General features: G+C 62.3%; 10 protein-coding genes across 10 annotated transcripts; 7 read left to right on the top strand and 3 right to left on the bottom strand.

The window, feature by feature from the left end:
- Positions 1-111: 111 nt before the first annotated feature.
- On the bottom strand, positions 112-2,134 carry RHTO_00040 (solute carrier family 40 (iron-regulated transporter), member 1; the record flags this gene model as incomplete). Its single annotated transcript, XM_016413724.1, has 9 exons — positions 112-239; positions 302-390; positions 459-555; positions 650-753; positions 813-1,212; positions 1,268-1,407; positions 1,463-1,545; positions 1,602-1,893; positions 1,947-2,134. The coding sequence occupies 9 exons, from the start codon at positions 2,132-2,134 to the stop codon at positions 112-114; spliced, it is 1,521 nt and encodes a 506-aa protein (XP_016276731.1).
- Positions 2,135-2,554: 420 nt separating this feature from the next.
- RHTO_00039 (uncharacterized protein) lies at positions 2,555-5,632 on the bottom strand (the record flags this gene model as incomplete). The annotated part of the gene is made up of 7 exons (XM_016413723.1): positions 2,555-2,588; positions 2,644-3,284; positions 3,343-4,667; positions 4,726-4,900; positions 4,966-5,120; positions 5,195-5,390; positions 5,456-5,632. The coding sequence occupies 7 exons, from the start codon at positions 5,630-5,632 to the stop codon at positions 2,555-2,557; spliced, it is 2,703 nt and encodes a 900-aa protein (XP_016276730.1).
- Positions 5,633-5,802: 170 nt separating this feature from the next.
- Positions 5,803-8,965, top strand: RHTO_00038 (uncharacterized protein; the record flags this gene model as incomplete). The annotated part of the gene is made up of 3 exons (XM_016413722.1): positions 5,803-5,949; positions 6,033-6,071; positions 6,134-8,965. 3 exons carry the CDS (start codon positions 5,803-5,805, stop codon positions 8,963-8,965), a joined length of 3,018 nt encoding a protein of 1,005 aa, XP_016276729.1.
- A 474-nt stretch (positions 8,966-9,439) lies between these two features.
- Positions 9,440-11,533, top strand: RHTO_00037 (uncharacterized protein; the record flags this gene model as incomplete). Its single annotated transcript, XM_016413721.1, has 5 exons — positions 9,440-10,169; positions 10,247-10,761; positions 10,827-10,871; positions 10,932-11,164; positions 11,236-11,533. The coding sequence occupies 5 exons, from the start codon at positions 9,440-9,442 to the stop codon at positions 11,531-11,533; spliced, it is 1,821 nt and encodes a 606-aa protein (XP_016276728.1).
- Positions 11,534-11,945: 412 nt separating this feature from the next.
- On the top strand, positions 11,946-12,735 carry RHTO_00036 (uncharacterized protein; the record flags this gene model as incomplete). Its single annotated transcript, XM_016413720.1, has 3 exons — positions 11,946-11,972; positions 12,111-12,335; positions 12,397-12,735. The coding sequence occupies 3 exons, from the start codon at positions 11,946-11,948 to the stop codon at positions 12,733-12,735; spliced, it is 591 nt and encodes a 196-aa protein (XP_016276727.1).
- A 668-nt stretch (positions 12,736-13,403) lies between these two features.
- On the top strand, positions 13,404-14,297 carry RHTO_00035 (zinc finger, MYND-type domain containing protein; the record flags this gene model as incomplete). The annotated part of the gene is made up of 3 exons (XM_016413719.1): positions 13,404-13,508; positions 13,568-13,792; positions 13,854-14,297. The coding sequence occupies 3 exons, from the start codon at positions 13,404-13,406 to the stop codon at positions 14,295-14,297; spliced, it is 774 nt and encodes a 257-aa protein (XP_016276726.1).
- Positions 14,298-14,610: 313 nt separating this feature from the next.
- On the top strand, positions 14,611-16,583 carry RHTO_00034 (alpha-ketoglutarate dependent xanthine dioxygenase; the record flags this gene model as incomplete). Its single annotated transcript, XM_016413718.1, has 10 exons — positions 14,611-14,768; positions 14,874-15,018; positions 15,087-15,205; positions 15,286-15,381; positions 15,470-15,597; positions 15,687-15,829; positions 15,937-16,071; positions 16,134-16,352; positions 16,431-16,450; positions 16,511-16,583. The coding sequence occupies 10 exons, from the start codon at positions 14,611-14,613 to the stop codon at positions 16,581-16,583; spliced, it is 1,236 nt and encodes a 411-aa protein (XP_016276725.1).
- Positions 16,584-16,839: 256 nt separating this feature from the next.
- Positions 16,840-18,659, bottom strand: RHTO_00033 (phosphoglycerate kinase; the record flags this gene model as incomplete). The annotated part of the gene is made up of 5 exons (XM_016413717.1): positions 16,840-16,878; positions 16,990-17,087; positions 17,150-18,155; positions 18,470-18,521; positions 18,589-18,659. 5 exons carry the CDS (start codon positions 18,657-18,659, stop codon positions 16,840-16,842), a joined length of 1,266 nt encoding a protein of 421 aa, XP_016276724.1.
- Positions 18,660-19,032: 373 nt separating this feature from the next.
- On the top strand, positions 19,033-20,413 carry RHTO_00032 (uncharacterized protein; the record flags this gene model as incomplete). The annotated part of the gene is made up of 3 exons (XM_016413716.1): positions 19,033-19,333; positions 19,393-20,150; positions 20,231-20,413. 3 exons carry the CDS (start codon positions 19,033-19,035, stop codon positions 20,411-20,413), a joined length of 1,242 nt encoding a protein of 413 aa, XP_016276723.1.
- Positions 20,414-21,404: 991 nt separating this feature from the next.
- On the top strand, positions 21,405-22,112 carry RHTO_00031 (uncharacterized protein; the record flags this gene model as incomplete). The annotated part of the gene is made up of 4 exons (XM_016413715.1): positions 21,405-21,474; positions 21,543-21,564; positions 21,642-21,738; positions 21,807-22,112. The coding sequence occupies 4 exons, from the start codon at positions 21,405-21,407 to the stop codon at positions 22,110-22,112; spliced, it is 495 nt and encodes a 164-aa protein (XP_016276722.1).
- Between the last annotated feature and the right edge of the window lie 238 nt (positions 22,113-22,350).

Raw genomic sequence — 22,350 nt, 5'->3', positions numbered from 1 at the left:
GAGGAGGAGGAGGAAGGTCGAGCGGTCCAGTTCTCCCAAGTAAAGCCGAATCGGCTCGTTCGAGATCTAGTATGCTGGCAGGAACGATAGTGTTACACGCAGTGTTACAGGCTACCGCGTCTTGCGCAACAGCGCCTCCGTCCACTCGAGGTGAACGAGGTGTCCGCGCTCTTTTCGTGCGTAAACGAGGTAACTCAGCGCGCCGGCTGTGACTGACGCGAAGGAGATCACCACGGCCCCTGCGAATCGAGAGATGCGTGAGTGCGAAGCATGAGGATGGGTTGGAGCAGGGTAGACGCACACTTGAACTGCGAAGGTCGGTGCAGGATGATAGTTACGACGTACTTGACGAGGTCGAGCACGTTCTGAAGCGAGAACTGGAGAGCCATCCTGCGAAGCCGCGAAGCAAGGAGCGTCAGCTGTCGTAAGCGGGAGAGGAAAGCGGAAAATAAGCGCACAAGGCGTTCTTCTCCGGGTGCGTGTCCAGGGCCTGCTGGAGCTCCTTTAGCTGGCACAGGTCGAACGACCACAGCCCGATGCGACTCAGCCCCATGCCTTTTGCACAAGCAACCCGTCAGTACCGCAAATGCAGCCTTGCAAGGACCACCACGGCTATAAACGAATCTCTGGGAGAAAGTGAGCGACTCACCCGTGAACAGCAGCGCATCCGTCAGTGCCGATCCTCGCTTTCCCTCCGCCGACGGCTTGACGAAGAAAGCAACGACGGCCGGGATGAGCGTAACGACCTCGGAACTGAGCAAAGCCAGAAAGTCAGCGACGATTCTGCGATGGAGGCAGATGCGCCAACGCACAAGATGCTCCACGTCCCCGCCCGGACAAGCCCAATCTTCTTTTCCAGCAGCGGCATGACCAACGTCCCCAGCAGCCCAGTCACGACTCCGATCCCCCTCATACCCGCAATAAACGCATCCGAGTAGTGGTGCGCCTTGATCCAAGCGAGGAAGGAGCCGTCGAATGAGAGGACGGTGAGGTAGAGGAGGGATATTGCGAGGGAGGAAAAGAAGATGGGTGCGCGGACGAAGGTGAGCCAGTTCTGGATTTCGGCGACGAGGCGGGTCTTGAGGCGGAGCAGAGGGCGGGGTGGCATGGCGTCGTTCGGCAGTGCGGTGATGTCTTCTCCTGTGGCGGCGATCGTAGCCTTGGTCGGAGCGCCGGCGAGGACAGGCAGGCGGCGGTAGACGATTTCTATCCCTGCGAGTCGAGCAGCATCAGTATCTACTGTTTGTGGAGCTTCGAGAGCACGCACAGATGAACTCGAAGACCATCGATCCAGCCGCAAAGCCGAGCAAGAACGCCGCAGCGAAAGTGTACGAAGCGGCGGTCGTAAGGAGCGAGACGAAGAGCGGTGCGAGCAGTTTCGAGAGAAGGTCGATACGGCGGAGGAAGCTGTGGAGACGCTGCTTAGCATCTTGGGTGATAGAACGAAGAGCCGCCAACCCACGTATTTAAGCGAGTGAGCTGGTTGCTGTCTCCTCGAGCGATGATGGTCACCCAATCTCGCTCGACTGCAACAGAGATGCCAATCTGCGGCGCAGGACACCTCAGCGCAGGTCTATCTCGGCGAATCGAGGGCCGCTCACTGTCGCGAGGTTGAGCAGCATGGAAAGCAGGGTAAGAACCACGAAGAGACCAATCAAGGCGGGTGTATGTCGTCCTCCTTCGAGTCGCAAGAAGCAGGCGAGGAAGATGGCATAAGAGGCGCCGACAGTAGCCTTCTGAGCGACGATGGACCCGCGGACGAAGCGCAGGCGAGGGTAGATGTCGACGAGGTGTCCGACCGAGCCGGAGAAGAGGATGGCTGCGCCGGTCGTGAAGAACCCGAAGATGGACGGTTGGAGGGTGGTATTCGGGAACAGCCGGATGAGGAAGAGGCTGCAGGATGACGAAATTAGCGTCGTCAGTTCGAGAGGAGGGAATAGACGCACTACGAAGCGAACTCGTAGCACCGCGCGCCCCAACTGCTCGACAGATGCTGCGCCAGGAGTGACCACAGTGCTCGGTTGTCCACCTTGATCGCCTGCGTCGTGTCAATTCCATTCTCCGGCAGAGTCCTGGCGGTCGAGCGAGTCCTCGTCGGCTCGAGTTCGAGCTCTGTTGCGGTGTCGCCGGTCATCGTGGCAACCGTTCAGCTGTTCGCAAGCGGTAGCAAGCTTGTCCAGGACTCTGCAGCGTGAGCGAGGGTGTAGGAGGAGGGGAAGGAGCGATTTCGAATGGTTCGTCCTCGACAACACACCCTCGCACTCTGCTAGAGGCCGGCTGGGACGCTCGAGCGCTTCAGATAACAGGTCTGCTGCCACCACAGTGGCTAGCAGACTCGCCCAAGGCTGATGTTTCTCTCCTTGGGTGTTCATCAGCTCCGAGTCGAGGAGGAGGAGCGGGAGAGATGGACGGCTTGCTGGGCGACGCAGGTTACTTCCAAGGCGTGAGAAGACTGATAGATGTTGCTTGCGAGACGCGGCAGTCCACCTGAAGCTTCAGACCGCAAGTTCGCTTCCACAAATCCGCTCGACAGGCCACTTTGCGTCGATGCAGGCTAGTCTGCCAATCCGAGCTGCTTCTGTCGGAACCTGGAGGCGTACGAGTCAGCGCGCGGTCGAAGGACGACCAAGCGAGGCAACGCACCTCGACATCCGCTTCGGTTTCTCCTCCGTAGCTTCTCCGCCTTCGCTCGCTGCTGATGCTGGTCCTGCCGCTGCAGTCAATGGACCGACACGTTCGATGACACCACCGAGAGGTGTAGGTGCCGAAGGAACCGCCTGATTCGACGCAGCAGGCTGGACCTCCTCCGTTCGTCGCGGGATCTTCTGGACGAGCTCAGGGGGCCGCTTGCCCGCCGTCCGGTCCTGCTCAAGCTGCTCCAGCCTCGCTCGTTCCCGCTCCTCTTTTGTCTTCGCCAGCTCTTCCCGCAGCAAAACCTCCTTCTCCCGCTCCAAGCGCTGCTCGTCTTCCGGCAGCGGTCGGCCCTCGGCCAGCGCTTCCAACGTCCGCCTAAACCGCTCCTGCTCCGCGTCGTCGAGTCCGTCCGCATCCTCATGCTGACCTCGAGAGACGGCGGGACCGAGCGGCGTGCTCGACGTCTCGAGTGAGGGATCTTGCGCGAGAAGAGAAGGGATGATGAGCTGCGCAGATTCGAGGTTCCGGTTGGCGAGGCGAAAGCGGGAGGGCTTGCCGAGTTGTGCGGAGCCGGCGTGAGCGTAGGTACCGAACTCTGGGCCGGCGAGGGACGGGTCGAGCGATTGAAGGGTGGCGTCGGCCGGGACGAGCTGCGACAAGCAGCAACGTCAGCATGCAGCAATACGTCGAGGAACGAATCACGCGCACCCCTTGCGCATCTGAATCAGCGATGCCTGCGAAAGGACTTTCGCCGACATCGTGATACCCGCCGAGCGCGCCCGTCCCCCTTCCGCCACCGACATTCAGCCGCTGCTGATGGTACGCAAGCGCAACCTCTCGCGCATGCAACGCCGCATCGACATCCAGGTCGTCATCGTCAATCTCGTCGTCGTCGTCGGACCAGTCAAAGCCCTCCTCATCCGAGTACGGATCCTCCTCGTCGACGTCTTCGTCCGAGTCGAAGGGGATATCGGCGTACGAGATTGTGCCGTCAGCCTCCTTCGATGGCTCGCTTGGTCGTGTCGAGAGCGAGATCGTGTGGACGGGGGCGGGAATTGAGGGGGGTTGACCGGCTTGGTCATCCGCCTTGCCCTTGCCCTTGACATCTTTCTGTACGGCAGCGGAAACGACAGGAGGCGACGTCTCCGGATGCGATAGCGCCTCGGGTGACGAAGCTGCCGCTTTCTCAGGCTTCGCCTCGACCGCCTCCTCCTTCATCTGCCTAAACTTCGACAACCGTTTCTGCCTCACAATCCCACCCGGTCCCACGACCCCTCCGGGCGGAACAGGCTTCTTCATCGGCTTTTCCACCACAACGTCCTTGATCGGGCGGACGAACGGTTCTTCAGGTTTCTTCGACTCGGTTGCAGGAGGTTCGGGACGGCGGGGCGGCTCAGCATCGCCCATTCCGAGGATGATGGGAGCCTTCTTGGCCTTTGGGGCGTCTTCGGAGGGAGAGGGAGGGGGAAGGTCGAACGCGACGCGCTTCTTGTCGGAGGCAGGCGTGCCGGAACGAGAAGGAGAGGAAGGTCGCGAGAGGGAGGATTTGAGAGCGGGTATTGGCGCAGGAGATGTGGCGACGGCGGAAGCTGAGGCGGTTGAGGCGGGCGAAGGCGTCGGAAGCGAGTTGGACGGCCGCTTGTGCTTTCCCTTCGAGAGGAAGCCGGCAGCGAAGCCGCCGAACGCGCTCGACGCAGGCGCAGGCTTCGGAGTGAGCGTTGTGGTCGAAGCAGCCGCAGCCTCAGATGAATTCGCCGTCGACGTCAACTCGTCGACAGCAGGATCGGCCTGCACCCCGGCCCCGCCCGATGCTGCACGACTCGCCTCCGCTTCGGCCTTCTCCTCGGCTTCGAGCTCGTCGAGGATAGCCTTGATGTCGAGCTTCGGTCGGACGGGGAACGGATTGTTGTCTTCTGCTGGAACAGTCGGCGATGCGGAAGGAGCGGACGGTGATGAGGCTGCTGGCGAGGGGGAAGGGGTGGCTGAGGTAGGTGCTTGAGCCGGCTTGGAGGGAGGGCGTGCGTTGACAGTACCTGGGTGAAGAGCCAGTGAGTGACGGAAGAACCCGGCTAGAGAAGGACTGGTGCGCACGAACAACTGTCTTTCCACCCTTCTTGACGAGGTACCGCATCTTCTGAGGCGCATTGGATGCGCTGGTCGCACCAGAGGCGGCGGGAGTGGCGGAAGAGGCAGGCTTTGCGGGCTCGGGTTCTGAAGGCAAGTCTTCGCGGATGTCGAACATGGGCAAGCCTTCCTCGTTGATCACCTACGATGAGGAATGTCAGCTCACGCAGCTTCCGACTGTAGCTGGACACAGCAGTTTCGACGCACCTCGCCTCGCTCGTTGATCGTCCAGTCCTCGTCGCCCATGTCTGCGCCTGCCAAGCCCGCTTCTCCGTTCTTGCGCTCCTCCTCGCGCTTCTTGCTCAGCTCCTCCTCCTTCGCAGAGATCTCCTGCTGTAGAGCAGTAGCCTTTGCCTCAAGGTCTGGCAGGATGCACCGAGAGAACCGAGTCAGCGAGATTGGGATACCGCCGTCAACCGAGAAACGGACGACTCACCTTTCTGCAGCCTCTCTGCCTCTTCTCTTGCCTGCTTTGCGCTTCGCAGAACCCGTCGGCCCTGACCTGCGTCCTGACCTCCCGCTTTTCCTCCCTCGATACCCGGTCCTGCCTCCGCTTCCGGCGCAATCGTTTGCGTAATGTCGTTGGTGTGAACGAGCTGTCCAGGGAAGTAGGCGAGAGGGCCGAACGGGATCTGTAGAACGAGTTGAAGCGGATGTCAATCTGGCGCCCGAGGGAGGAGGAAGAGAGGCAACGCACGTAGGCCTCCCAGGCTGGCTCGTCCGTGAATGTCTCGAGCTTCTTCCTCAGCTGCGCGTATCCCTCGACAGCCTGCTGCGTTTGCGAGAGCTGTAGCTTGAGGTTCGAGAGATGAGCGAAGTCGGGCGGCAGCGACGGCAACGTGAGCGGGCGAAGCGCCGACTGCTCAGACGCCATCGTAGACACTTTCTGGCGGGATAGCGACCCGTCCAGGCCCGGAATCAGCTGTAGCCACGAAGCGTAATGGGCGAACCTCTTGCGGGAAACATCTCGCCCGCGTCCGCCGCACCCAGCTCGCTCAAAGGGGTGCTTGTGCAGGCTGAGACCGTCGCTGTGGCTGGTTCTGCATGCTACACAGCGCGAGACATGCGCGCAACGCTGTCCGCTCGGCTCCACCCCTCTCACAGCTCGACCGCCCCCAGACGAAGCGAACTTGCACTTTCTGCGCCACAGCGGGAGTGCAGCGGGTTCCGACGCAGCTCAGAGCCAATCAGGTGCGCTGAACTGCCTTTCTGCGTGTTCAGGCGCCCCCGGCTGTTGTCGTGAGGCTCACTAACGCCGCCTCACTCTGTCCCAGGTCGTCCGACCTCGAGCAGTTGTGACAGACTGGAGCCAGGTGCGTAGTGCATTGGCGGTGTGTTCATCGAGCTCGGAGCTGACAATGTTCTGTGCGCGCAGCCCTCTACCTCGAAGATACCATATTCACCCTCTCGCTCGCTCTCCACCGCCGTCCCCCTACCTCCTCCTATCGCGCCAGAAGAACCGTCACGATACACAGCACGACTGCTCGAGCGACGACTCGCCGGCTTCATCACCTTGGAATCGCCTGCAGCCCGCCTCGCCGCCCGCGACGACATCTGCCGCCTGATCGCTTCTTACATCCCTGACTCCGGTCCACCTTCAGCACACCCTCCTATCTCTCTAGAACGCGACACATTTGACTCGCTCTTCGCCCAGGTCGTCGAGCTCGAAGCGGATGCCGCCAATCCCGTCCTGAAGCGGTTGCGCGACTTTGCGATCAAGCGGCAGAGATGGGAGCTGTCGTTCGAGCAAGTGCGGGAAGTTGCGCGGGCCCGGCTGAGGCAAGAGGAGGGAGAGGCGAGAGTGAGGGAGGCCAAGTCCGGTTCGAGTGCGCGCAGGCAGAGCGCAAAGCCGAACTCGAGGGAAGGATTGATGCGGCAACGGCAGCGGTACCTCGATCGCTGTTTCGACGAGTACTGGGCGCTGCTGTCGGCACGCCTTCCCCCTCGGGAGGACGCTCTCACGCCTGATCAGCTCGCCTCGCACGCCGACGACGCCGACCTCCTCGCCCAGTACTCGCATCGCCTCGCCCGCCGGATACCTCAATCTCTCGACTCTGAACCCACGATACGACGATCACATACCTTTGCCCTCCGCGCTTTGTCGCTCTCGACACCCTTACTGCATCCCGATACCAATGCCGCCTTTTCCGAACTCTTACCCTTCCTCTTTCGCCTCGACCCATCCGCCGCACTCGCCCAGCTCCGCGCCATGGCCGACAAGGGCCACCTACCTCGCATGAGAGACCTGAAGGACATCCTCTCGGACCACTTCGCGGGTGAAGGGCCCCAGTCTGCGCCGTTACGAGGCGCAGCAGCCGAAGAAGCTGCGTACGCTCGGGCGCGCGAGCTGCTCGACCAGGCGTGCGCGGCGGACAAGATGCCCTTCTTCGGGCGGAAAGGCAACGGTCCGCACGAGGCGCTTGCGAAGTTGCAGGAGGAGCGGCTGAAGACGGTTGAGCGGTCGACGGCGATCGAGAAGGCTCCGCTGCCTTACTTTGTACGGTGGCTCGGCATCGAGCGCGGTCGCGCGGTCGAGGGAAAGGAGGCGTTGCCGGTTGAGGAGCGGCAGGCGGGACTGGACGTCGCCTTGCGCTTGTGGGAAACGTCGCAAATCAAAGGGAAGGACGAATGGGACCTGCCGGCATTGACGAACGCGGACAGTCCGCCCGCCAAGCTCCTTTCGTCGCTCGTCGTCGAGGCGTGCAGGTTGGAGGTCGAGGCAGCCAGGGCGAGCGGCTGGACGAGGCAGGATCGCCGCAAGCCTCGCATGCCCTCGCACTGTCTCGTCACAGCGGCAGACATTGCGCGGCGCTGCATGATCCATCATGTTCTCGTCAAGCACTCTGGCCGACTGCTCCGCGCCTTGACCGTCTCCTCGACCGCACCTCTCATCGCACTCTCCCTCTTCGACCGCCTCTCCGTCCCGCCCGAGCTCTCTTCGACCATCCCACCTGCCGACTCGAACCAACATCCGCCCTTCGCATGGTCTCCAGACCTACGGGATACCTTTGTCGCCCTCTTCTTCTCCTCCGCAGCCGCTCGCGACCCGTCCATCCCGATCCGACTTTACCTCAGCTGGACCGCCTCGGGCCTCTACTTCCCCGTCAGCCTCTGGAACGAGCTGTGGCGCGCGCTCGGCCGGAGAGGCAGCATTTCCGAGCTGAAGCGCGTCATTCACGACTGGGAGGAGACCGGGCGAGGGAAGATCGAGGGCCGGATCATGCAGCTTGTCCTCGAGGCCGCAGCAGCCGACGAGCGGCAGATCTCCTCGCCCTTGCGACTGCTCGATTACTTCAGGTCGCGCTACGCCCCTTCTCCGCGATCTCGTCCGTCCCCGAAACTCGTCCAACTCCAGCCTTACCTCCTCATTCCCGTCGCCGGCTACAACGCCGTCCTCCGCTCCCTCTCGCGCTCCTTTCGCGACCGTCGTGACGACATGCAGTCAGTCTGGCGACAGATGATCCAGGATGGCCACACGCCCGACGCCCGATCCTACAACGCCCTCATCGCCGCACACGTCTGGCGACCCGGCTTCTTTCGCACGCAGGACCTCGACGCTGCTGGAGTAGCCTACAACGAGCTCGTCGTAGCCTGGAGGGAGGTTGGGAAGGGTCAGGACCGACAATCTGCCGCCCGGCTCGAGCCAGACCGCGAAACCTTCTCCCTCCTCGTGCACGGCTTCCTCCGCGTCGCCGATTCGCCAAGATTCGGCCGCGACAGGCGCACCCTGACGCTCGAGGCGGCCTTGCGGACGTTCTCTGCGGCGTGTGAGCGGGGACAAGGCGTTCGCGGCCACCAGACCGCCAAGCTCGTTCGCCTTCTCGCCTCTGAGGAACGCTTCGAGGACGCCAAGATGGTGCAGGAGAAGTGGTGGAGGGGTCTCGTCGCGCTCGAGGCCAAGTGGCCCCAGATCATCCGACAACGCGGTCGCAAGGGCAGGTGGACCGAGGTCATGTGGGACGACGCGCACGTCGCAGCCGAGGTGAGGGAGATGAGGGCCGCTCGCTTCGAGGCGGAGCGGATCGAGGCGCGCTGGATGGCAAAGACGTGGCAGAAGGACGAGGAGCAGGATGCGCCGGACGAGGCAGACGAGCCGACCACGTTCAGCAAGGACGACGCCGTCTCGCCAGAAGCATTCTCACCTTCACCTCTCGCCATACCACCCTGGAGCCCGCCTACCGGTCAACCCTTCGCCCAGCAGTCCTAGAAGGTGAACGTATCGTTTCGCAATCGCAACTCGCAACTCGCATTTCGCATCAAGCACACTCGCAGCTATTGTTGTAGACTTGTTGGAATGGCAGCATCATGCCGCAGCTATCGTAGAGCGTCCCGCCCGTCTAGCTGAGCGGCTTCTCTCGAGAGAAATCAAGGTCAGCGGTTGACATCTCGCTTCGCCCGCTCGTTGGCCTGCAAAGGCAGCTTGACTGGACTCGACGCCTCTCAGTACCCCAGTCAGCGCGCACTTGCCCTCTCACGACGCGTGCGACAAGTTCTTGACCTCGACCCCGACTTCATCGCTCGACGCGGCGACGTAGCTCACAGGGCTCGACGGGCGCTTTTAACTGGTTGAGGGCTCCGACAGGATCTGTGAGTCTTCGCTGTAGCTCACGCGTACTTCATGAGGGCGAGCTGACAGACTACACCTCGCCTTGTGGGACAGCTCTCGAACGCCAACATCAGCATGAACCCAGGTGGACGAGGCGGGCATCCAACGGCGAAGGACTCGCACCTTTTCATGGGCTCTCGACCAGTCGCCGGTCGCGCTGGTTCGAGCGTGACGGGCGCCGCTCGCTCCTACCAGGCTCCCGCGCGTCCTCTCCAGCACTCTCCCCCGCCAGGATTCGCGAATGGCGGCTCGCACAGTCCCATTTCGCACTCTCCATCGTTCGGCGCGCCGTCTCCGCAGAACGAGACCGCCAATCATCCCGGCCAGCTCGCAAACGGCTTTCGACCTCGTGCCGCCTCCGGTCCTGTCAACTCGCGACTGGCTGGAACGGCTCTTCGCGGCGGCTCCCCTCTGCCAGCTCAAGCGGACGCCGGCGATCCTCTCCGCCCTCGCATCGACCAAGCCGTCGAGACGTTCTGCGGTGTCTCGAACGTCTTGCGCGAGCAGGCAGACGAGGCGGCCGCCTTCACCTTTCCGGACCTGGCGGAGGACGAAGCGGACGAGCTGAGGAACAAGTTTGACGGGGCGAGGAGGAAGAGAAGCCTGGAGCGGCAGGAAACGATCAACCAAGCGTATGGGAACATCGCGCAGACGTTGCAGGAGGTCATGGAGAGCTACGTCGCGCGCGCTCTCGGACCGCACGTACAGGACATGAAGCAGACGGCGGCCGCTGTCCAGGACTTGACGAGCAAACTCGACCAGCTCGCAACCGACGTCGACGTTCTCAAACAGCAAACGCAGGCTCGTGCGGCACCACCGACTGGCCCATCAGCCTCGCGTCTTCCAGCCAATCTGTCGTCGCCAGCGGGATCGTCCATCGAGCCCGCATCGACAAGCTCGAGAAGGACATGGGCGAATGTCAGGCGCACCTGAAGGCCGTCAAGTCGCAGGTCGCCGCCAATCAGGAAAAGCTTGGCAAGCTGTCACTTACGGAGCCGCGTATCGCTACGACCGAGTCGCGTGTCGAAGCACTGGAGAAGCAGGCTTCGCAGACGACCGACCCTCGTCGACGTCCGACATCTGCCGCCGCTGCGTTTCCCACTCCTCAGCCGCCACCGGGACCTTCGCATGTCGACCAGCAGAAGACCGTCGATATGCAAAAGGCCGTGGACGAGGTCAAAGGACGAGTCGGGCAGCTCGAAGCACGGGTCGGAGTCGTGGATGAGCTGGAGAAGAAGGTTGCGGACGTTCAGCTCAAGGTTGACGAGGTCGCCCAGGACGTCATGAAGAAGAGGGACGCGGACGACATGGAGATCGACGACGACTCAGGCTCAGGCGAGAAGCTGTCGGTGCTGGAGAAGCGACTCGAGGAGGTTCGGGACGAGTGGGTCAAGGAAGTGCGCTGCTCTTCGCCGCTCCTTATTGTCAGCGACGTTTACTCACCGTCGTATGTCTCGCGTAGGTCGCTGCGGTCAAGGACGATGTGGAGAAGGTGTCGAGCCGGAAGGTGCGCTTTCCCTCGTTCACGTCTTTCCTTCGCCGTGCTCACAATTCTTCCGCGCAGCAGACCGTTCCGCCCGAACACGTTCCTCTCGTCGCGTCCCTCGCCCACTTCGCTGCCGCCGGCCAGCCCGACCTCTCGAGCGAAGAGTTGGCGAACAGGCTCGAGACCGGTCTGCGAGGCTGGGACGCCGGGCTCGGCTCGCACAAGGAGCGCATCAAGGAGTTGCGCAGCGAGCTAGCCGAGTATCGCCAGACTTCGGACAAGAAGTTCGTCGACGTGTCTGAGGTGTCGGAAGCGTGCGCAGAGCAAGCCTCGATTTCCTTCCCTTGCCAGCTCCTCTGACTGATCGTCCCTCTCTCTCTTGCAGCTATCTTCCTCTCGCCTCCCACATCGCCGCATACCTTCGTCGAGGCCAGATACGCGGCAGGTTCCCGACTCCTCAGGAGATTGGCTTCCCCGACGACTTCCGCCTCGACGTTCCCGCCAACGGCATCGACGGATCGACGGTCTCGCGCCAGACGAGTCCTGCCCAATCGCAGACACGCCAGCCGTCGGCCGGCGTGGGCACAGCCGCTACGCCGTCAAGGGTCGCTCAAGTGCAAGGTTCAGCGAGTCCAATGCACGGAGGCGGCAGCAACGGGCATCGGCCGAGCGGCTCGTCGTAGTCGGCGCAGCGTGGAGGAGGAAAACGCGGGACAGGTCAGAAGGCCAACATGCTTGTGCAGGAGAACTCGTACACCCAGCATTCGTTCGAGGACTCCAGCCGTCCGCGTCCCCTTGCGCAGCGAGCTCTCCTCCTCGCCCGTGCGCTCCGTCATACCAGTTCTCTGCTCGACAGCAGACAACTCACGCGCGCTCTCTGGTTGTTCTCGCTGGCTTGTTCATCTTCGGCGAAAGGCTCGCCTGGTCATCGTTCTGCGCGTCTGTCGAGGTTCCCGTGCTTGCACTCGTAGCTCAGCGTGTACACAAACTGCCAGAACGCCTCCTCCTCGTCCCAGGCGACGTCGGTCGCGCACGCTCCCCTTCTTCGCCTTCTCCCGCTCACTTCTCTCGCTTCCTCACCCTCGCTAGCTCGAGATGTCCGGTCCGCCAGACCAGTGCTTCGTGTGTGACAGCTCTACGCGCATTCAGCGGTGCTCGCGCTGCCTCTGGGCGCGGTTCTGTGGGAAACAGTGCCAGAAAGACGTTCGTCCAGATCGCTTGCTCGCTGCACCGTGCGCCCGGCTGACAATGGCCCTGTAGATCTGGGAGACGCACAGCTACCTCTGCCGCATCAAGCGCGAACCGGACGGTCCCCTTCCCTTCGTCTTCCCGCCTTTGACCGCCGAGGAAGCCGCTTTCTTCGTCCCCAGCGCTCCGAAATTCGAGGCGCGCTACACGCAGGACTGGGAGACGAACGAGAAGATCCCGTGGTTGACCTACCTCGTCAAGAGCGGCTGGTATTCGCGAGACACTCGCGGCGACCAGGTGCGTTGCGGTGCTCTCCTTGTCGCCGAGGTCGCGCTCGCTCACCCTTGACCGTATCCAGGAGCTCATTCGGAAGGAGCTGCAGAAGCCGCGCTCCGACTGCTCGATCGCTGAGCCAGCTCGCACGCAGTGTCTCCTGCTCCTCAAAGGACTGTACGGCTTCCATACCCAGTACGACATCAACATCGAAGGCTGCCCCTGGCAGTTCTGCGCAGCCGACGTCGCGCCCGTCATCCGCCTCCTCAAGACGTACTACTACCGCAAGGGACAGGACCTCCCGTCCGACATCCTCGACCGCCTTGCGCCCGTCTTCCAGCAAAGCCTCATCTTCTACACGCTCGGCTTGAAGCCAGAGGGACACGTGCAGGACCAGCTGGCGGTCAGGCGCATGGTCGACTGAGTCGAGAACCTCGACGAGGACGAGCAGTACAAGGCGTGCTTGAGGGACATGACGGAGAAGTGTATCCGTACGGCGCGTGCGAACGCCGTCTGCGATGCGGCACGCGCGAACGGTCAGCAGTGCCAGTTTGCATGAAGTGGCAGTCGTCGTTCGACGGCAGCGAACAGACTCGTTGCTGCGCGCGGAGCGAGAATGAGCGTTCGCGGGGCGCTCTACGCTTGCCTCGGCAGCACGATGCTACAGATGTACGGCGCCTGTCGTTCCACAGCCAGCTGAGGCTACGCAGTGAAGCCTCCCTCGACGACCCAGAGAACGTCCTCGTCCTTCTGCAGTTCGCCATCTGGACAGCCCTGAGAGCTCTGGCTCCGGCTGCTGCCTCGCTACGAGTACCAATCTTGATACCCGCCGTCTGTGGCTGCTGCCCCTGCCGTCACTCGCCTAACACAACCTGCTCGCCCCCAAACTGATGAAGCGTCGAGGGAGGTGAAGGGGCGCCCTGCAGGCGGTGTCGAGGACGTAGCGCAAGACTGGACAGCTGTGGCAACGCGCGCACACGGTCAGCCAGCCTCACGAGGACCGAGGTCGGTGGAAGAGGCTCGTTCGCGGCGGATCCTCCTCTTCGCCTCCTCGACTCGCCCACAACCTGGTCTCGATCTGTTCTACTGGTCATGGCTGCGCCTCCGGGTCGGTGCTTCGTGTGCGACAACACGTCCGCTAAGGCGTGCTCGGGCTGTGGGTGGTTGTTCGTTTGCTCTCGCGCTCATCAGGCCGTCGTCAGTCCCGTCTTTCCCTCCTGAGCGCCAGTCAAGCAGCTTACAGGCACCTTCCGCAGCTCTGGCCGACACACAAGTACTTCTGCCGAACCTCCCCACCTTCACGCTCCCTTCCTGCCTTCACCCTCCCGCCCCTCAAGCCTGAAGAAGCCGAGATCTATCGACTGCACCCGGATGGACATGTGCTTCACGGCCGAGAGCCGGAACCGCCGTTCGAGATGGTGCCGTGGTACAAGTCCTTCGTCAAGGCCGGCTGGGTCACCTATCGCGGTCCAGAAGATGCAGTGCGTCGTTCTCTCCGTGGATCTCGTCTTCCAACAGCTGGCTGATGACCGCTGTGTACAGAGATGGATCCTTGACGACCTGCAGAAGCCGGCAGGATCCGCCGAAACGCCTGAACCAGCACGAACATTCATCCTGATCGCGCTCAAAGGCCAGCACTTCGAGCAACGCATCGAACTCGACTCCGATGCATGGGATCTCTGCAGCCGCGATCTCACCCGTATCCTTGACCGACTTCGCCCACACTTTCGATCCAAGGGAATGGCCCTGCCGAACGACCTCTTGACCCGCCTCGCGCCGTTCTTCCACCAGGACCTCATCTTCAATACGATTGGCATAAACTATCAAGGCAAAGACCGGCAGGAATTGCTCAACTTGGCGGCGCTGCGTATGGAGGATTGGGTCGTCAAGGACTGCGAGGAAGAAGAGGAAGTCAAGCGCTGCCTGGCTGGCGTGGCAGCCGTTTTACTCATAATCGCCGCAACCGATGGGCGCACAGTCTGCTGAAACACTGGCGTTTCCGGGTCGACATCGGACGAGGCGGACGATTCCCTTCCCGACCGCCTTATCTATCGCGCGCCTTCGCCTCGCTTGCTTCCCTCGCACGTCGCAAGGCGATGCTGCGCTTCCGCCAAGCTCCTTCCGAGACTCTCGTACGCGGACACCTCGCACGGACAAGCTGGGCGTCGGCTTCGGAGGATGCGATGCGGACCACATCGGGGCTTGTTCGGCCGACTTGGCCTTCTCTTCCGGCGCCTCTATCGCCTCTCGTTCTTCTTCTTCCTCATCCTTCGTCTTCACGATACGAAGCTCTATCGACATGACTGTCCCGCTCACACCCGCCCAGCCTGCTGGATTGACCGTCCAGCCCGTCGACTACGCGCCTTCGGTCGGCAAGCGACTGCGCCAGGAGCAATTCGGGGTCGCCGTCTCAGGCATCAAGGACATCAACAACTTGACGGACGAGGAGTTTGCGACGTGAGTTGACTCGATCTCGCATCGTCGGTCCCTGTGCGGCGGCCAGCCTCGACAGAATCTGCCGACTGTCCCTCGTCTGCCGTGCTGACCCATCGCGTCTCGCAGCATTGAAGAACTACTCTACAAGCACAGCGTCGTCGTCTTTGAGAACGTCGACCTGAACCCCGACGGCCAGTTCCGCCTCACGCGCCAGTTCGACCCGCAAGCTCACGAGTACGGGCACGGAGCGAAGGGTCGTCCCGACAACAAGGTGCGCTCGCCGCAATGCCCCTTTTGAGGGCGATCCAAACAGTAGCTGACCCGCGATGACCGCCGCAGAGCATCTTGCACCCCGACTTGCGAACCATTCCCGGCACGCCTGTCCAGCTCATCGGGAACGGCTTGGTGACGGATGAGCACGTCCTTCAAGGCTTGAAGAGCCCGACGCAGCTCAAGCAGTGAGTCTCGGCGCGCTCAACGGTCGCAATTGGCGCAGCGAGCGAGACTGTCCCTGACCGCAACTCCTTGTTCCGCTCAGCCCGTCGCACGAGACGTTCCACAAGACGCAGCTCTCGGCCGAAGAGTCGGAGAAGGGCTACACACGCTTCTACCGCTGGCACATCGACGCAGCCTTGTGCGTCTCATTCTCCTGAACTCTTTTGGCGATCTGCACGAGGTCATCCCCTCAAATGCGACTCCGCTAATCCTGCTGTACGTCGCAGGTACGAACGCGACCCACCGAAGGTCACGACGCTTTACGGCCTGCAGATGCCGCTCGGAAAGGGCAACATCGTCCGCTACGACGACGGTACGGGTGACGAGCTGGAGGTCCCGCTCGGTGGTACAGCCTGTGCGTCTTTTTCCATCTCCTCCGACAGTGAACGAGCTTGGGTAGGTTGGCGAGGCGCTGAACTGACCCCCTCGCGCGCACGCCCGCAGTCGTCTCCGGCAAAGTCATGTTCGACATCCTCCCCGCCGAGTACAAGTCGCTCGCCGTCCGAGCCCTCGTCAAGTACTTCCCGCACCCCTACGTCGCGATCGGAACGGCGAAGAGTCGCTCGACTGGGCTTGGGATGGAGACCGTGCGTTGCTTCGCCTTTTCCTCCTCGTAATCGGTCCCCAATTCTTCCGCTTGTGCGGCTGCTGCTTCTAACGTACTCGGAGCTGACGAGTCTTCCTGATTGTACAGGACGGCCTGGAGGTCCCGCTCGACGAGCTGCCGCCTTGGGAGGAGAAGCACGTCAAGACCTTCCCCGTCTGCTGGAAGAACCCTGTCACCGGCAATCTGCATCTCCAAGTGCACCCTAGCGGCATCAAGGAGATCGTGCGTCCCTCATACGCTTCCCTCGAACTCGAAACGAGACTGACCTTCCCAACCTCGCGCAGATTATTGACCCTCTCCCTTCTACCACCGCCCGCTCGCCCTCGACTCTCTGCCCCGACGGCGCCCACTTGACTGACCTCAAGGAGGTGCGAGATCTGATGTACAAGATGCAGCGGCCGGGTATCGCGCCCGAGTTGGTCTACGTCGTCGACTGGAAGCCCAAGACGCTCGCGCTGTTCCACAACCGGGGCGTGCTGCACTCGATCACGGGAGCGTTTCAGGTGCATCCATATCTGGCGGTCTTCGAGCGAGCGTACGCTGACTTTCTCGGCTTTGCTCCTCCTTTTCCCTCTCTCCAGCCGGACGAGGTTCGCGCCTTGTACGTCCTCCGCCTTCTCCCTCCCAGTCAGGCATCGCTGACGCTCTCGATGGGACGCAGCTGGCAGAACAACCTCGCAAGCACCGATATCCCCCTCGGTCCGTCCGCCGAAGACGTCCTCCGCTACGCCTGATCGACCCTCTCTCTCCTCTCGCGCGCCCCTAGAGTCGGATTGTCAGTACTACCTTGTTGGACCGCATGCAGTGCATCTCGTATCCTTCCTCGAGCTGTCCCTCACGTGAAGCGGGAAGACGACCGACTTCAAACGTCCTTTCTAGACTTCCATTTCCTTTTGTCGGGTTTGGCCAGCCGGCGCTACACAGATGTACGGAGAGAGACGAGGGATGCGAGAGAGCGAAAGGGAGAGGGAGAGGGAGAGGGAGGGGCATTTACTGCTTCTCCGAAAGGGCGGAGACACCGGGGAGGTCCTGCATGCGCGAAGGGATGTCAGCTCTGCCTCTTCCATGACGAGCGACGACTGGGCGCCACTCCAGCAGCACCAGTCGCAGTGATGGGCGAAAAGATCAGCCGAAACGCACCTTGCCCTCGAGGAGCTCGAGCGAAGCACCGCCGCCAGTCGAGACGTGCGAGAGCTTGTCCTCGGCGCCGTACTTGGCGCAGACGGTCGCCGTATCGCCTGCACGCACGCGCCATCGGTCAGTCCCGGTCAGTCAGTAGAGCGAGGTTCTGCAAACGCACCACCACCAACGATGACGGTCGCGCCGGCCTCCTTGGCGGCGATGCAAGCGTCGAGGGTCGCCTTGGATCCGCCAGCGAACTTGTCGAACTCGAAGACGCCAGCAGGGCCGTTCCAGAGAACCGTCTTGGCCTTCTTGATGGTCTCGGCAAACTTCTTCCTGCTCTCCTCGCCGGCGTCGAGGCCCATCCAACCATCGGGGATGCCCTCGCTGTCAGTCGCAGTCGAGGTGTTGGCGTCCTTGTCAAACTTGTCGGCGGTGATGTAGTCGACGGGGAACACGAGCTCGACGCCCTTCTGCTTGGCCTTCTCGACGAGCGCCTTGACCTTCTGCGATCCGGGCTCGTCAAAGAGCGAGTTGCCGATCGAGACGCCGTCGAGCGTCTTCTTGAAGGTGAAGGCCATGCCGCCGCAGACGATGAGCGAGTCGACCTTGTCGAGGAGGTTCTCGATGAGCTGGATCTTGTCCGAGACCTTTGCGCCGCCGAGGATGGCGAGGAAGGGGCGCTCGGGCTTCTCGAGGACCTTGGCAAAGTACTCGAGCTCCTTGGTCATGAGCAAGCCGGCGGCTTTCTGGGGGAGGTCGACGCCAACCATGGAGGAGTGGGCGCGGTGGGCCGTGCCGAATGCGTCGTTGACAAAGACGTCTCCGAGCTTGGTGAGCGATGCACGGAACGCCTTGACCTTCTCCGCGTCGGCCTTGGTCTTGTTGCCCTCCTTGTCCTTGCTCGAGCCCTCCTCCTCGATGTGGAAACGCAGGTTCTCGAGGAGGAAGATCTCGCCGTCCTTGGCCTCGGCGACGCGCTTCTCCGTCTCGGCGCCGACGCACTCGGGGAGGAAGGTGATCGTCTTGCCGGGGAGGAGGCGCTCGAGTTCGGCTGCGACGGGCTTGAGCGAGTACTTGGACACGACCGAGCCGTTGGGACGGCCGAGGTGCGACATGAGCACGATCGACTTGGCGCCCTGGTCAATGGCATACTGGACGGTCGGGAGAGCAGCCGTGATGCGCTACGAGCAGGGAGTGAAAAGGTCAGCGTTTCGTTGTCCAGAGTTGGCTTCAGACGCGGTTATCCGCCTCGCTTCGGCTTCGCCCGCCTCGCATCATCGCATCGACTTGTCACGTCTTCGCATGGCTCTCCCACTCCTTCACATTTGGCCCGCAAGCGCGCACACCTCGAGGGCCCCACCTCTCGCAATCCATCGATAATCTCGTCCTCACGCCCTCGTCGTTCATCTGTCCTGCAAGCCCGCCGAGCCATCCGTACGGACTGGAAGCACCGGAAGCGAACCAATCGAGAGCAAAGGAGACCGTCGAAGCGCACCTGGTTGTTGGTGATGTTGCCCTGTCCGTCGAACGGGACGTTAAAGTCGACGCTGCATCGCCCGCCCGCTCTTCGGTCAGCTCGCGTCCGGTAGAGACAGTGTGAGAGAGTGCACGGACCGCATAACGACGCGCTTGCCCTTCAAGTCGAGGTCGCGGATCGACAGCTTGTTGGAGAGGGATGCGGGCATGGTGGGCTGCACGGGGGAGGGTGGGAGTTGGACGGGTGAGTTGCTGTGAACCTGCAGAGTAGTAAGCGAGTGACTGTAGCTGTACCAGAGCGAGTGCGAGTGAGAAGTGCAAGTTCAACGATGCGGCCGCACCCGACGAGCGAGTGACGAGCAGGGTCGACCTCGCTCACCCGCTTGCACTCGTCTGGCGCATTCGCTGACAGGCTAGACAGACTCACACAGGCTTGTTCTCCCAGGGCCAAGTCGAGCGGCGCACTCCGAGCGGGTCAGGCGACGACCACCTCCTCCGCTTGGACTCGCCAGGGAAGAGTCGACCGACTCGAGGGATACAAGGGAGTGGGACATGATACGAGCAACAGAGTGCACTGCAGGGATGGACAACACAGGCGCAGGGATCCGCCCGCCGTCGCTCACCCAGCCCCTCGTCTCGCTCGCCAGCATCTCGACGGAGCACTTTCGGCCCTCCCCTCTCACGCTCGACTGGCTGTACTCGCTTCCATTGCCGCCAGGATGTCCCGTCCAACCTTTCCCACAGACGAGCGAGGACTGGGCCCTGGTCGAGCAGTACCGCCTGCTCTGCCAGGGGTTGACGGTCATGGCGGAGTACGAGCGGGAGCGGGCGAGGCGCCAGCAGCGCGGGGAGGATCCGGATGCGCAGCCGTGGGATCCTAGGAGTGCGTCGCAGCGTTCTGCCTCTTCTGCCGCGCTTGCTTACAGCCACTTGCCTCGACAGCCTCGGACGACCCGGCCGTCGTCTTCGCCGCCGAATGCCTCTTCAACGGGCCAGACTGGGTCGAGTCGGAGGACCACGCGTCGTCGCCGTCCGAGCACGACGACGCCGCCTACGAGGTGATCGACTCGCCCTCGCAAGCGGCCGACGCAGCCTTCCTGGGCGTCCTCTCCGCCGTCCAGCAACAACAACAGCGGAACGCCTCTTCCTCGTCCTCGACATCCTTCACGACCTCGATCCCCCTCTCCCTCTCGGACTTGACAGCCCTCTCCTCCGCCCTCCCCCTCTCGTCCTCCTCCTCTCAACCGCCTCAAACCCACCTCTCACCCTCCCAAATCCCCGCAGACGGCATCCTCTCCGACTCGGCTCTCTCACCCGCCTCCCTCCCAAGCTTGATGAGCGCCATCGCCGAGTTGGAGCAGTGCGTCGCGCGATTGAGTTTGGAGGCGAGCGAGGCGAGGAGGTTGCAGAGGCGGATGAGGGGGGCCGTGGTCGGTGCTTCGGCGGCGAATGTGGGGGCGGTGGGTGATGGAGAAGCAGAGGCGGCGAAGAAGAAGGGCAAGAACAGGAAGAAGAAGAAAAAGGTCGCCCCAGCCCCTCCTCCTCCTCCCCCTCTCCCTCCGGCTGTCCCTGCGCCACCCGCGCCGAAACAGCGCGAAGGAGCAGGAGGAGACGACTCGGATTTGTTGAACGCGCTGCACTCGGTTTCGATGCTGGATCGCAGGGCGGACGAGTACCGCGAGCGATTGAGGGTTCTCAAGGTCCGTCTGGCACTTCCTACCTCAGCCACTCTCCACACTAGGACATCAAGCTGATTCTTAGAGTGCTTTCTGGCGGACAGGAACAAATCCACCACCACGCAGCCATCGCAGACCGTCTCGCCTCTTCCGCCGCCGTCTCTGCGCCGAATTCGCCGGCGGGTCAGGGCGCGAACGGGCATGCGCATGTGCATGGGGATGTAGATGGAGAGGGATTTGAGGAGTACGAGGAGGAGGAGGAGGAGGTCGAGGTCGAGGTGGATTGATAAGGCGCGATTGATGCGGGCGGGACAGGCGGTCGGGCGACGTTCGGAGATGGAGGAGCCTTGCTTGCATTGTGCAGAAACTCGCATTAAACTTGCCACGTCGCCAATGGGACTCGCGTCGTACCAGTCGCGCCTCGTCTTGCACGACCGCCTTGTCCTCGGACCTCTCGAGCCGCTCGCTTCTCTACTCGCCGGGTCTCGCTAGTCCCAAAGCTGAACAGTCAGAGTGGTTCGCAGGGCTACGCACGCGGCACAGACGTTGCAGACAGTCCCCTCCTCCTCAACCTTCGCAGCCCGCTCATCTGCGCACCCTCTGGCCCCTCCCACGTCCCCGCGCTTTGCTTCCGAACGCGCCAGCGACCCTTCTCGACGCTTCACTATGCGATCGCATGCCGCGCCGAACCTCTCTCCGCCCGCGGAGCGCCCGTAGCTGGATGCCGAGGCTCAGCGGGTTTTCAGCTGGTTTTAGGAGGACTTGCTGGTCGCCACTCCTCTCCTTTCGGGGCGCCTCGACTTGGCAGCGGTAGACCCGGACACACTTGACACGCCCGAGTCGTCGCAAGCGAGAAGAACGACGTTGCGGGCGCAGGAGAAAAAGCGCGCGGTTGGCGAGGAGTCGCATGGAGAGCCGATGCTGGGGGCGGACGGACGACCCCGAGGACGGAGTAAGTTAGCTGGTGCATGGTTTCTGCCAATAGCCTGTCGGTGTAAGCTGGCTTACGCTGCTTACGGGGCAAGAGTTGCCCTCTCGAGCAGCTCTGCTTCGTGCGGAGGCGCCGAGGTTGCGCGGAGTCGGCCTTGACGTTTGGCCTCGCGGAAGTGGTGTTGCCTCGCTGAGCTAAGCGAGTGCCGCGCGTGCACAGAGCATTATTGCCTAGCGGCCTCGGGGTCGGTCGTCATCAGGCGACGCTTTGCGCTTCGCTCTCTTTTCCTCCTCCTCCTCACTTACTTCGTTCTCACGCACGCTACATCTTCCAACCGCGTCCCTACAATGTCTGAGCACGAACACTCGCACGACAACTTTGAGGAAAAGGTGGCGGCGATGGACCACCAGCCAAAGCGTTTCGTGATGGGGCCCGACCGCTTCTGTACCTCACCTTCGCCTTCCTCTGCTTCGGCCTCGCCGCAGGAGAGATTGGCATCTCGTCCTAGTACGCTCATTTGACGCTGTCCTTCGAAGTGGAAGTCGGTGGCTGACATGCGCGCTCTCCGCGCCGAACCCCTGCAGCTTCCTCCAAAAGTACGGCAACATCTTCCGCAATGACTACCCGAGCAAGATCATCAAGCACAACATCGGCTTGACGCTCTTCTCTGGCATCTACACCGTGCGTTGCTGCCTCACTCGCCTTCGTTGTCGAAGACCGAGGAACTGACCCTCGGCCTCGCAAAACAGCTCCTCGTCTGCCTCGGAGCCTACGCCATGCCCCTCTACTTCTTCGCCTTCCTCCTCTTCTCCTGCTGGGCCTTTTGGCTTACAGTCGGCATCATCTTCACCGTCGCCACCCCCTTCGAGGCCGGATCGTGCGGAACCAGCAGCGCCATCTGGAGTCGCTTCACCGGGCAGTGCAAGTACTACGTCGGCGCCGAGGCGCTCGCGTGGACGCTGTTCTCGCTCTTTACGATCTGGTTCATCCTCTTTGTCGTCGAGATCACCGTCGGGAAGAAGCAGCACAGGCGTCGCACCGTTCTCGGCGAGTAAACGGAACTTCGCCCTGCTTGCAACCACCTCCTTCCTGCACCCTTCGACACTGTACATACCGTCGCATTGCCCGCCCCTAACCCCCCGGCGACCCTCCCTCTTCCCTCTCTCCGCGCAACACCCACTAGACTTCCCTTCGTTCTTCGTCCCTGCGCACTACTAGCGTCGCTCCCATCATCGGGCTGCCTAATACTACATCGTTCCACGATACTTGACACGCTGCAAGAGGAAGAGAGGA

Source organism: Rhodotorula toruloides (assembly GCF_000320785.1).
Source record: "Rhodotorula toruloides NP11 unplaced genomic scaffold Scaffold1, whole genome shotgun sequence".
In the NCBI taxonomy this organism is placed as follows: Eukaryota; Fungi; Basidiomycota; class Microbotryomycetes; order Sporidiobolales; family Sporidiobolaceae; genus Rhodotorula; species Rhodotorula toruloides.
The sequence above is the reverse complement of the archived record's forward strand: the minus strand, read 5'-3'. Positions and strand labels throughout refer to the sequence as shown.